Source organism: Cebus imitator, unplaced genomic scaffold (genome assembly GCF_001604975.1).
Source record: "Cebus imitator isolate Cc_AM_T3 unplaced genomic scaffold, Cebus_imitator-1.0 Scaffold116, whole genome shotgun sequence".
Lineage (NCBI taxonomy): Eukaryota > Metazoa > Chordata > Mammalia > Primates > Cebidae > Cebus > Cebus imitator.
Genome location: NW_016107431.1, coordinates 5,726,453 through 5,739,085, shown reverse-complemented (window position 1 = coordinate 5,739,085; position 12,633 = coordinate 5,726,453). Strand labels below are relative to the sequence as shown.

Below are 12,633 nucleotides of genomic sequence, written 5' to 3'. Positions count from 1 at the left end.
AGAGAAAAAAGAGTGAAAAGAAATGAACAAAGCCTCCAAGAAATATGGGATTATGTGAAAAGACCTAATCTACGCTTGATCTGTGTACCTGAATATGACGGGGAGAATGAATCCAAGCTGGAAAACATGCTCCAGGATATTATCCAGGAGAACCTCCCAAGCCTAGCAAGGCAGTCCAGATTTCAAATTCGAGAAATACAGAGAACTCCGCAAAGATATTCCTCAAGAAGAGCAACCCCAAGGCACATAATCATCAGATTCGCCAGGGTTGAAATGAAGGAAAAAATGCTAAGGGCAGCCAGAGAGAAAGGTCAGGTCACTCACAGAGGGAAGCCAATCAGACTCACAGTGGATCTCTTGGCAGAAACCTTACAAGCCAGAAGAGAGTGGGGGCCAATATTCAACATCCTTAAAGGAACTTTCAACCCAGAATCTCATATCCAGCCAAACTAAGCTTTGTAAATAAAGGAGAAAAGAAATCTTTTACGGACAAGCAATTACTGAGAGATTCTGTCACCACCAGACCTGCCCTACAAGAGCTCCTGAAAGAAACACTAAGCATGGAAAGGAACAAGTACCAGCCACTACAAAAGCAAACCAGTTGTCAAAGACCAAAAATGCAATGAAGAAAATGAGTCAACTAACAGGCAAGAAAACCAGCTAGTAACAAAATGGCAGGATCAAATTCACACAACAATATTAACATTGAATGTAAATGGCCTAAATGCCCTAATCAAAAGACGCAGACTGGCAAACTGGATTAAAAAGTCAAAACCCATCAGTGTGCTGTATTCAGGAAACCCATCTCACATACAAAGACACACATAGACTCAAAATAAAGGGATGGGAGAAGATTTACCAAGCAAATGGAGAACAAACAAACAAACAAAAAACAGGGGTTGCAATCCTAGTCTCTGATAAAATGGACTTCAAACCAACAAAGATCAAAAGAGACAAAGAAGGATACTACATAATGGTAAAAAGGATCAATCCAACAAGAAGAGTTAACTATCCTAAATATATCTGCCCTCAACACAAGAGCACCCAGATACATAAAGCAAGTTCTTAACAACCTAAACCGAGATTCAGACTCCCACACAGTAATAGTGGGAGATTTCAAGACTCCACTGTTAATATTAGACAGATCAACAAGACAGAAAATTAACAAGGATATCCAGGACTTGAATGCAGAGCTGGACCAAGCAGACCTAAGAGACATATACAGAATGCTCCACCTCAAATCCACGGAATATACATTTTTCTCAGCACCACATCTCACTTACTCTAAAATTGACCAAATCATTGGAAGCAAATCACTCCTCAGCAAATGCAAAAGAATGGAAATCATAACAAATAGTCTATCAGACCACAGTGCAATCAGATTAGAACTCAGGATTAAGAAACACACTCAAACCTGCACAACCACTTGGAAACTGAAAAACTTGCTTCTGAGTGTTGACTGGATAAACAATGAAATGAAGGCAGAAATAAAGATGTTCTTCGAAACCAATCAAAATGAAGACACAACTTACCAGAAACTCTGGAACACCTTTAAAGCAGTGTTGAGAGGGAAATTTATAGCAATAAATGCCCACATGAGAAGTGAGGAAAGATCTAAAATTGACACCCTATCATCAAAATTGAAAGAGCTAGAAAAGGAAGATAAAAAAATTCAAAAGCTAGCAGAAGACAAAAATAGCTAAGATCACAGCAGTACTGAAGGAGATAGAGATTAAAAAAAAAAAAAAAAAACCCTTCAAAAAAATCAATAAATCCAGGAGCTGAGTTTTTGAAAAGATCAACAAAATAGACTGTTAGCCAGTATAATAAAAAAGAAAAGGGAGAAGAATCAAATAGATGCAATAAAAAATGATGGAGAAGTTATCACCACTGATCCCACAGAAATACAAACTACCATCAGAGATTACTACAAACAGCTCTATGCACATAAACCAGTAAACCAGGAAGAAATGGATAAATTCCTAGACACTTGTATTCTACCAAGACTAAACCAAGAGGAAGTTGAAACCCTGAATAGACCAATAACAAGGGCTGAAGTAGAGGCAGCAATCAATAGCCTACCAACCAAAAAAAGTCCAGGTCCAGACAGGTTCACAGCCAAATTCTACCAGAAGTACAAAGAGGAGCTGGTTCCATTCCTTCTGAAACTGTGTCAAACAATATAACTGGAGGGAATCCTCCCTAACTCATTTTATGAGACCAACATCATCCTGATGCCAAAAACAGGCAGAGACTCAACTGAAAAAGAAAACTTCAGGCCAATATCCATGATGAATATCGACACACAAATCTTCAATAAAATACTGGCAAACAGATTGCAACAGCACATCAAGAAGCTTATCCATCACGATCAAGTGGGCTTCATCCCAGGGATGCAAGGCTGGTTCAACATACACAAATCCAGAAATGTAATCCACCACATAAACGAACCAAAGACAAAAACCACAGGATTATCTCAAAAGATGCAGAGAAGGCCTTCGACAAAATTCAACAGCCCTTTGTGCTAAAACTCTCAATAAACTAGGTATCAATGGAACGTACCTCATAACAATAAAAGCTATTTACGACAAACCCACAGCCCGTATCTTACTGAATGGGCAAAAACAGGAAGCATTCCCTTCGAAATCTTGCACTTGACAAGGATGCCCTCTCTCACCACCCCTATTCAAAATAGTATTGGAAGTTCTAGCCAGAGCAATCAGGCAAGAAAAAGAAATAAACGGTATTCAATTAGGAAAGAAGGAAGTCAAACTGTCTCTATTTGCAGATGACATGATTGTATATCTCGAAGACCCCATCGTCTCAGACCAAAATCTTCTCAAACTGATATGCAACTTCAGCAAAGTCTCAGGATACAAAATCAATGTGCAGAAATCACAAGCATTCCTTTACACCAATAACAGAACAGACAGAGAGCCAAATCAAGAGTAAACTCCCATTCGCAACTGCTACAAAGAGAATAAAATACCTAGGAATAAATCTAACAAAGGATGTAATGGACCTCTTCAAGGAGAACTACAAACCACTGCTCAACGAAATAAGAGAAGACACAAACAGATAGAAAAACATTCCATGCTCATGGTTAGGAAGAATTAATATCCTGAAAATGGCCATACAGCCCAAAATAATATACAGATTCAACGCTATCCACATCAAGCTACTAATGACCTTCTTCACAGAACTGGAAAAAACCACTTTAAACTTCATATGGAATCACAAGAGAGCAAACATAGCCAAGTCAATCCTAAGCAAAAAGAACAAAGCTGGAGGCAACACTGCTGTACTTCAAACTATACTACAAGGCTACAGTAATCAAAACAGCATGCTACTGTTAACGAAGCAGAGATACGGACTAATGGAACAGAACAGAGGCCTTGGAAGCAACACCACACATCTGCAACCATCTGATCTTTGACAAACCTGACAAAAAGAAGCAATGGGTAAAGGACTTGATGTTCAATAAATGGTGTTGGGAAAACGGGCTAGCTATGTGTGCAGAAAGCAGAAACTGGACCCCTACCTGTCGCCTTATACTAAAATTAACTCCAGATAGATTAAAGATTTAAACATAAAACCTAACACCATTAAACACTAGAAGAAAATGTAGGCAAAACCATCCAGGACATAGCCATAGGCAAGGACTTCATGACTAAAACACCAAAAGCAATGGCAATAAAAGCCAAGATAGATAAATTGGATCTAATCAAACTCCAGAGCTTCTGTACAGCAAAAGAAACCATCATTAGAGCGAACTGGCAACCAACAGAATGGGAAAAAAATTTCACAATCTACCCATCTGACAAAGGGCTAATATCCAGAATCTATAAAAAACTAAAACAGATATACAAGAAAAAAACAAACCACCCCATTTAAAAGTGGGTGAAGGATATGAACAGACACTTTTCAAAAGAAGACATATATGAGGCCAACAAACATATAGAAGAATGCTCATCATCACTGGTCATTAGAGAAATGCAAATCAAAACCACATTGAGATACCATCTCACGCCAGTTAGGATGGTGATCATTAAAAAATCTGGAGACAACAGATGCTGGAGAGGCTGTGGAGAAATAGGAACACTCTTACAAAGTTGGTGGGAGTGTAAATTAGTTCAACCATTGTGGAAGACACTGTGGCGATTTCTCAAGGACAGAGAAATAGAAATTCCATTTGACCCAGCAATCCCATTACTGGGCATATATCCAAAGGATTATAAATCGTTCTACTATAATGACACATGCACACGTATGTTCATTGCAGCCCTGTGTACAATAGCAAATACCTGGAACCAACTCAAATGCCCATCAATGATAGACTGGACAGGGAAAACGTGGCACATATATACCATGGAATACTACACAGCCATAAAAAATGGTGAGTTCGTGTCCTTTGTAGGGACTTGGATGAATCTGGAAACCATCATTCTCAACAAACTGACATAAGAACAGAAAGCCAAACACTGCATATTCTCACTCATAGGTGGGTGTTGAACAATGAGAACACGTGGACTCAGGGAGAGGAGCATCCCACACTGTGGGCAGTTGGCTGGGGTAGGGGAGAGACAGAGGGGAATGGAGAGGGAGGGGAGGGTGGGGAGGAGAGGGATAACATGGGGAGAAATGCCAGACAGAATATGCACCTAAAGTAAAATAAAATAAATAAAAAAAGAAGATGCAGCCAAAAGAAATAAGAAGAAATCTAAAGTGTTATATTTAACAAAAGAGAGTATTTCAAGAAGTGGAAACTGGAGTTAAATGCTGCCGAAAAGTCAAGTCAAATAAACAGAAAGTATCCATTAGACTTACAGATATTGAGATACCAGTGCTATGTATATAGTGGAAGCTAGATAGGTGGGTTGAGAAGTGACAGAAGGTAACTGAGACACTGAATGAAGATTTCAACTGTCGAGAAGGTTCACTTTAAGGGAGGGAACAAACAGCATGATAGATGATATGGAATAAAGGGGTTCAGAGAGGTTTGTTTTAAAATGGGAGACTTCTGGATATATTTAAATACTGGTGGAGCATATAGTCACTGAGATGAAGTTGATGACATAGGAGAGAGGAGATAATTGAGAATACAGGTTTTCTGAATTCTATACTGGAGTCTGTCACACATATCCAAATATTTCAGAAATTCTTAATTTAGAAAAGTCAGTGATTTTGAAAGTGACATTGTTATTCATTAGAATTATAGAATTCTATAAAGTAAAAAATGTCATAAAATTCTCTAGCCCCATATGATTCCCAAAGAAGTTAGGTGACTGACTTATTTGCTCAAGGTCACATGCCTACTATGTGATACAGCTATGAATCAAATTCATAGCTGACTTTAAATTGCATGTTCTTTCCATGATTGCAGGGTGACTTTAATATACTGATCTGGGCAGAAGTTTTTAAATTGCATTCTGGAGAAATGTATATGCAGTCACAAGGGTTGTGAAGGTAGGGAGAGGAAGGAGATGTGTACTGGAGAAAAAGGCTGTGTTCCAGAACTGTGGAATCTCAATTTCTATTTTACAAAAGCTGACCTTTTATCCATGTAATAAAGTGGGCTCCTAAATGAGACTTTATTAAAAAAAGGAAAAGGTTCAGCTGTGAGGAAATTAATGCAAACCATGATCAAACAAATATACAAATATATATATATATACTTTAAAATATACTTACCGGGTGATAGCACTGAACAATCCACGGATACGTGCTTTATGTCGAGCTACAAAAGCTTCCGTATAAATTACTCCTCTGTTATCAAGATCAATATGTCCGTTGATAATTCTACCAAGTCGCTGAGTTAGTGCCTGGGGGTACAGATGTAAATTTTTATTAATTTAAAAGAAAAGAATTACACATACGCATTTGCATAGTCATACTCAAGTCATGCTGCATGCTGAGGCACCAATCGTGATTGAGAGATTTCAACAAGCATACAAGATATATAAATTAAAGTGAAGATGCAGTATCTAGAAAAGTTGACTATCTCATAGTAGAGCCAAGAAATGAGTCAAATTGCTTGCTTACATGTTAAAAGGTTCAGCTGTCATATTAGCTCTTGTTAATGAGGGCTATTTCTAATATAAAATAAAAATAATTAACTATAAATATGATAATTATTTGATATGATGGTTTCTAGAAGTAGGCAGCTTCCAATATATAGATAGCCAAGACATACAAATGGGTCTTGGAGAAGACCCTTTCTGGATCTGCTAACACTAACAGACAAGTATAAATGTTATTCCAGATTCTGCAATATAGGGAAACATAAGACCTCAAAAGTTATCCTCTCTGATGCAAATTTATCCCCGTCCAGAATTTATCCCCAGACTTCTTGGTAACCTGCTTTTAAGTTCAACAGAGTATTTCCCCACAGCTACACTACGACTGGCATCAGGTACATCTGAAATAAGTTTGGACATATTTCACATCCTAAGTTAAATCTACTCAAGTCAGCTCAGTCGATATTTTTATGATATAGAGAAATGTTTTTCAAACAACTTAATGAGCTTTTAGAATACTGCCATATTCAGAATGGAACTGAAAATATTAAAAACTATATATGTTTCTAAAATATATTCAGCAACAGTTTTATAAGAAATCATTTGGATTTGAGCTGGATACATTAAAGAAGTATTTTTAAAATATATTTGTTGTCCTGTGATTAACATGTTTGCTCATGTAAAACAGAACTTCAGCTCCTGAAATACTATATAAAAGAGATCTACAGTATAAATGATATTTTTTATTTTATTTAATTAATTTATTTATTTAAGATGGGGTTTCACCATGATGGCCAGGCTGGTCTTAAACTCCTGACCTCAGGTGATCCACCCACCTCAGCCTCCCAAAGTGCTAGGATTATAGGTGTGAGCCACCGGGCCCGGCTCTATAAACAGTATTTAAAATGGAAGTAGGGAAGCTCATTTTCTTTACATGAGTAAGTAAATCTGCTTGTATTATAAATTAATCTCATGCAATTATAGTTTGGCAAATTTTACAAGTTGGCGTTTCTTAAGGTGATAGATACCTTTCCCTTGTTTCAGTAAATATAAAACAGAACTAGCATTTATTTAGTGCCTCTATTGTGTCAGATATTTCCCTAGGTTTCAATGAAGCCTACAAAAAAGACAGTATTTCCTGTTTTACAGCTACATAATTTGAAGCATAAAAGAGATGAAATGATTTTCTTAATGCCAAATAAATAAGAAGTGGTACAGACAGTATTCAAATCAAGGTCTTTTAAAAACTTCAAAAGCCTATGCCCTTTCTACTCTACCAAATGAATTTCTATGATTCTTAAAAAAAAAAAAAAAAAGCAAACAAGAAAATAGTCTATATTTTCAGGCAGCATTGTTTTTACACATAAGATATTTGAGTATTGACACAAATACCTAAGATTAAGATTCCTTGGTTCTTCTTCTCGTCATACTGACAGTTTAGAAGAGAATAAATGGTGAAATCAAAAGATGTTGGCACTACTGACATTTGGAACAAGAAAATTCTTCATTGAGGGGGATATCCTGTACATTGTAGGATGTTTAGCAGCATCCCTGACCTTTACTTACTTATAGCAGTAGTACCCCCTATAAATTATTATCTTCATAAATTATTTCTTAAAATTAAACTGGGCAATCAGAAATGTAATTTCCTGGTTGTAATTTTTATATAGCTGGTATCAAAAGCATTAAATAAATCCATGCATTTATTATACATTTGCTAACTGCATTAAAGCAGCCCTAGAGCTTAGTCTACAGTTTTAGGATGTCTTTCAGTTCAGAAAGATTATAACGGTTTTTACAGTGTCTCCTCAGAACCATTAATGTAGTAGAAGTACCCCCCAAATATAATGCTATAACATATATCAAGTAAGACACCTTTAATAAATCAACTGATAGTAAGGAAGCCTAGTTTTTTTCCCTTTCCATTCAAATTCTTTGTTTAAAATTCTTTGCTAAAACAGACACACTGCATTATTATAAAAAAAAAAATACCTGTGTCAGAAAGTTTCCAGGAAGATCATAGGTTTTACACAGTTCTGATATGGTGACCTGACCGCTTTCTTGCAGTTTATCATTTACTTCTTCTGCTAACCAATCCAAATAATTCCTAATAGTGAAAAATAAAAATAATGGAAAAAAAGAGTTAGGAATGTTTTTTCTGTTTGCTCTGTTTTATGTTTAATTTCTTTTGAAATGAGGTACGCCCCAAAAGTAATGAAGTGTGTGTGCACATAAACACCATTCATCACTCATATTCTAAAAATTATTTTCTCATCAGTGTAGCTAAATGTAAGGTTAATCAAAAAATACATTTTTTTTTCTTTTTCTTTGAGTCAAGGTCTCACTCTGTCACCCACGCTGGAGTGCAATGGCACAATTATGGCTCACTTCAGCCTTCACCTCCTGGGCTCAAGCAATCCTCCCACCTCAGCCTCCAGAGTAGCTGGGACTATAGGTGCAAGCCACCACATCTGGCTAATTTTTTAATTAACAAACTTAATTAGTGAAATTATGTTACATAGGCTGGTCTCCAATTCCTGGGCTCAATCAATCCTCCAGCCTCAGCCTTCTGATCGCTCGGATTACAGGTACATGCTACCACATTCAGCTTAAGCACTTACTTTTTAAGTGAAATAATCCTTATCATGAAAATCTGCACTGTAAGAGTTCTAAATGAAATGCCTAACTGGCCATCATTGGCCTAAATTTAAACACTATTTAAAAAAAAAAAAGAAAGAAAATCAACGAAGTACTCCTAAATTTGTACTTTATTGTACTTACTCATCTATCAGTTGTCCCAACACTAACTGAACATGCTTTTCTGATTTAATAATGTCACCAATTCTATTTTCAATATGAATCAGGTCCACATTAATTACCTGGAAAAACAAATACAAATTATATTAGTGATAAGTTTGTACTGTTTCTTAAGCTTGAAATTATACACTTAGAACTATATTTTTTAAGAAATTGCTGGTCGGATATGGTGGCTCATGCCTGGATCCCAGCACTTTCAGAGGATGAGGCGAGAAGATCCCTTCAGTTCAAGAGTTTGAGACCAGTCTGGGCAACATGGGGAGACCCCCGTTTCAAAAAAAAAAAGGAAAGAAATTGCTTATTCTTAAATTTTGCATTGATCTGAAATAATGCAAAAAGCATTAGTCAAATAAAAAATTAGAGGTGTATTGCTTATTTATTTTCAGTTCTAAAGAATTACACTATTACTTGCTAGTAAGTTTATGTTAAGTGGTAAATTACATATTCATATAACAGATACCATTTCACAGAAAATTTGCTGTCTTCTTGTGTACAGAGTACCTTTGTATAACATATATATTTGTATTTTTTTAAAATAGCTTATACTTTAAAAAATATCTATTACTTCCATATACTAAAAACATATAAACATGAAACTGGTGATTTTTCTCCCAAAATTACATAAACTATATTTACATAAAATAGCTATGAATTTATTATTTTTTTTTTTTAAAAGAAAAAGCCAACTGGAAAAGTGTTGGCCAACTCTGTAATAAAGCCAACTTATTAAATCATTTCAATACACCAGAATTTATTAAATCATTTCAATATATCAGAACTTATTAATTCAGTGTATGAGGGTTACATAGCTATTTCTTTATAAACACTATACAAAATATGATACCAGCATTAGTGAATACTTGAACAAATTAACAGTATCAAAAAATTGAGAAATCAAAGCAAAAATGTTATAAATTTAAACCTACCTGTTGTAGATCAACAATGTTTACTCGACCTTTAAAGAAAAGACATTCATTTATTTTAAATGATGTATGAGTACCAACCCTTCTAACATTTAAGTTTTGGTCAAAGTCCTTCTGCCTAGAACAGAGAGCCAGAATAATTAATATTTTCAAATACACACCATTAGCTGATGGCTGAGTAAGTCTTCATGGCTGAAGCCATAAGCAATAACTTACTTTCCAAGTTTTTTTTTTTTTTTTTTTTAAGTAACATCAGGCCAATTAGGAGCATCAACTGGCACACAAATTGGCTATATTTATGCAGGGTATTCATTTCCCTTCGCAACTAAGAATTTATCTACTGTGATAAAAGGGATATTGACAACTAAATTAAGATGAACTTTTTCAATTATTTGATATTACAAGGTAGGTTTCTACATAACAGCATAAGAAAATCTGTTGAGTATTTCAAATTATAGCTCATATTTTAAAGGCACTATGAAGGAAAATAGAAAATAAAACAAAGATCAATGTTACACTGGTAATATGTAATGAAGGGATGCTTTCACAGTTGCTTCTATTTTAATCAAATAGTTTTCAAATATGCTTGGTAGTTTGTTCAAATTTTAAGAGGACAAAGGAAACCAACTTTGCGTCTGCTTTTAATAGCATTTCATACAATATGATTGGCATAGCACCACACTGATTTGAGTTACCTAATTTGTAAGTACAAGTAAGCCTTAAAAAGAAATACAGCCTTGATTTTCAAAAATCTATAATCCTGTAAGATAGTGTCCCCCTTCACAATTACCACTTAATAACAGGCAGCTGAATACCCTTCCCTGAGTCAAGCAATAATTGTTTAAAAAAAAAAAAACCCAACAATTCACATATGGTACACATAAATCAAAATTATAAAATACCATTTTGTTAAGTGATAACATTTGAGTTCATTTAAATTAATGGCCAGGTTAGTATGAACCCAGCAAAAATATTAAACCTATTAAATTAATAATTGAAAAGAATATCTTACAATCTATAAGTAATTTATTATGCAATTACAGTTTTAAGGATTTTTTTTTTTGACCTTTCTAAAAATCCAAGGGAAAAAACACTAAAGAATTACCTACCACCTCGGACATGCAGCTCATCTCTCATTTCTTTACTAATTTGGGCTGGAGTAATATACTCCTTTCCATCAAGAGTATGAACTACTTCTAGCTGTTTCTGAGCAATCAATTTATTAACAATCTCAATGCAGTTCCGCTCGGACAACCTGAGGGAAAGAAAAAAGTTGTTTCAAAAGTCCACCTGATACATTGGTGCTCAATAAAATTAACAGAATGTATGAAAACAGGCTTTTAAAAAGTTTGTGCAGAGTCACTAACTTCTACATCATAAAATCTATATTTTCACTAGCTGATTTAGTAAGTTGAAAAAAAAAACTCTCAAAAGTAGGTTTACATATACTTAAATCATTTATTTAATTGGTACACATCATTCATCGAAAATGCCAAGTCAGTTGTCTTTTCCACACCCGTTTCCAATCTTCAACTCTGAATACAAAATTGAAGACATTTACTTGGGTAGGGAAAAACAAACATACAAACAACATGCCCTACTTCAATGTCCTGTTTAATCAGAATTTTCTTTTAAATTATGTGCATAATTGCCTCACTTATACACTTGGTCTGCAAGCAGGCAGGGTATCTGGCCTAGTAAAACCATAACTGCTACTGTTAGTTACGGGTCCTAGTTTGCTCTCAGTGGTAGAAAACACAGCTGAGGACTGCTGTCTTCAGGCTCAAAAGGTATAAAACATGGCAGGTAGGAAGTAGTCAAAGAAAAGAAAGGCTTCTAATAGCGTTATTTTAAAAAGCAGAGTTAGGCTCTTCTGAACATATCCCCCAAAGGTTAGTGGGTTTGTAGAAAATGTCTGTGCCCTGAAGCCCATGACAGATGGGGTCATGGGTCTAGCCCTAGGTCTGTTACGAGAGACAAAAAGGCAAAAAGTTTCAAGGGTCAATATATTATTTGTCAAATACTGTATTGGGGGGTTACTCTTTCCTTTCGAGGTCACTCTAGGTCAGGAAGTGTATAATAGCTAAGATGTCACAGTGATTTGGTGGCTGGTGGGTGAGAGAGGGTCAGAGGAACGCTCAATTTATTTTAAAGGCAGCTCGAAGTCAACGGCCCCGTCCAAGGTGGGGCGGGGCGCGCCATCTCACTGCGGCGGGGCTGGGGGGCTCCGGGGTGTCCTAGGCTGCAGACTTCCTCAGACTTCCCCGCAGAGCCCTGAACTAGGAACTGCGATCCAGGCTCAGGGCAGGGAGGAGGAGGGAATGGTGACAAGGAGCGAGAAGATCCGGGATGCAGGGCGGCGGATCTAAAGTCCTAGATACAGGAGTGTCCGCCCAGGGCCTAATCTGGACTTCATAAAGAAGAGGGAGAGTTGGGCACCTCTGCGTGGCCTCGGCGAACTGCGCCCGCTGGAAGTCGGCCGCCAACCGCCTAATCTCTTCCCAAGCGTCCGCCATCACGGCCTGACTCGCGGTAGACGCGGAGGAACTGCAGACACGTCAGCCGACAGGCCGTGGGAGGAGAAGACTGGCGGAACGGGCCGCGCAGAGGGACAAGAAGCTCCACCCCGACGCAGACGCCGAACGCTTGCGCCCGAGGCGGGCGGCGGGCCGGAGTTCTCGTGGTCCGGAGTTCCCGTGGTCCGGTCCCAGCGCTGGGGGTTCCTCCCTGAGGCTGGCGGGTCTGCGGGGACTAGAAAGCTTGTGCGCTGGGGTTTCTGGGGGTCCTTGGGCAGGATGCAGGGCTCAGTAAAGTTTAGTGTCAGAACTTTGTTTCCACTATCCCTAATATTTCCGCAGAGTAATAGTTGTATTAGC

At 37.0% G+C, this 12,633-nt stretch overlaps 1 protein-coding gene across 1 annotated transcript in view; it reads right to left on the bottom strand.

Annotated features, from left to right (window-relative positions):
* UFL1 (UFM1 specific ligase 1) overlaps positions 1–12,348 on the bottom strand; it is a 67,777-nt gene extending 55,429 nt beyond the window's left edge. Inside the window, exons 1-6 of the mRNA XM_017538890.2 lie at positions 12,197–12,348; positions 10,867–11,012; positions 9,761–9,789; positions 8,799–8,896; positions 8,010–8,124; positions 5,692–5,822 (exon numbers count right to left, since the gene is read on the bottom strand). Of these exons, the coding sequence (XP_017394379.1) occupies positions 5,692–5,822; positions 8,010–8,124; positions 8,799–8,896; positions 9,761–9,789; positions 10,867–11,012; positions 12,197–12,273 (596 nt within the window). The 5' untranslated portion in view covers positions 12,274–12,348. The remainder of the gene's footprint in view (positions 1–5,691; positions 5,823–8,009; positions 8,125–8,798; positions 8,897–9,760; positions 9,790–10,866; positions 11,013–12,196) is intronic.
* Between the last annotated feature and the right edge of the window lie 285 nt (positions 12,349–12,633).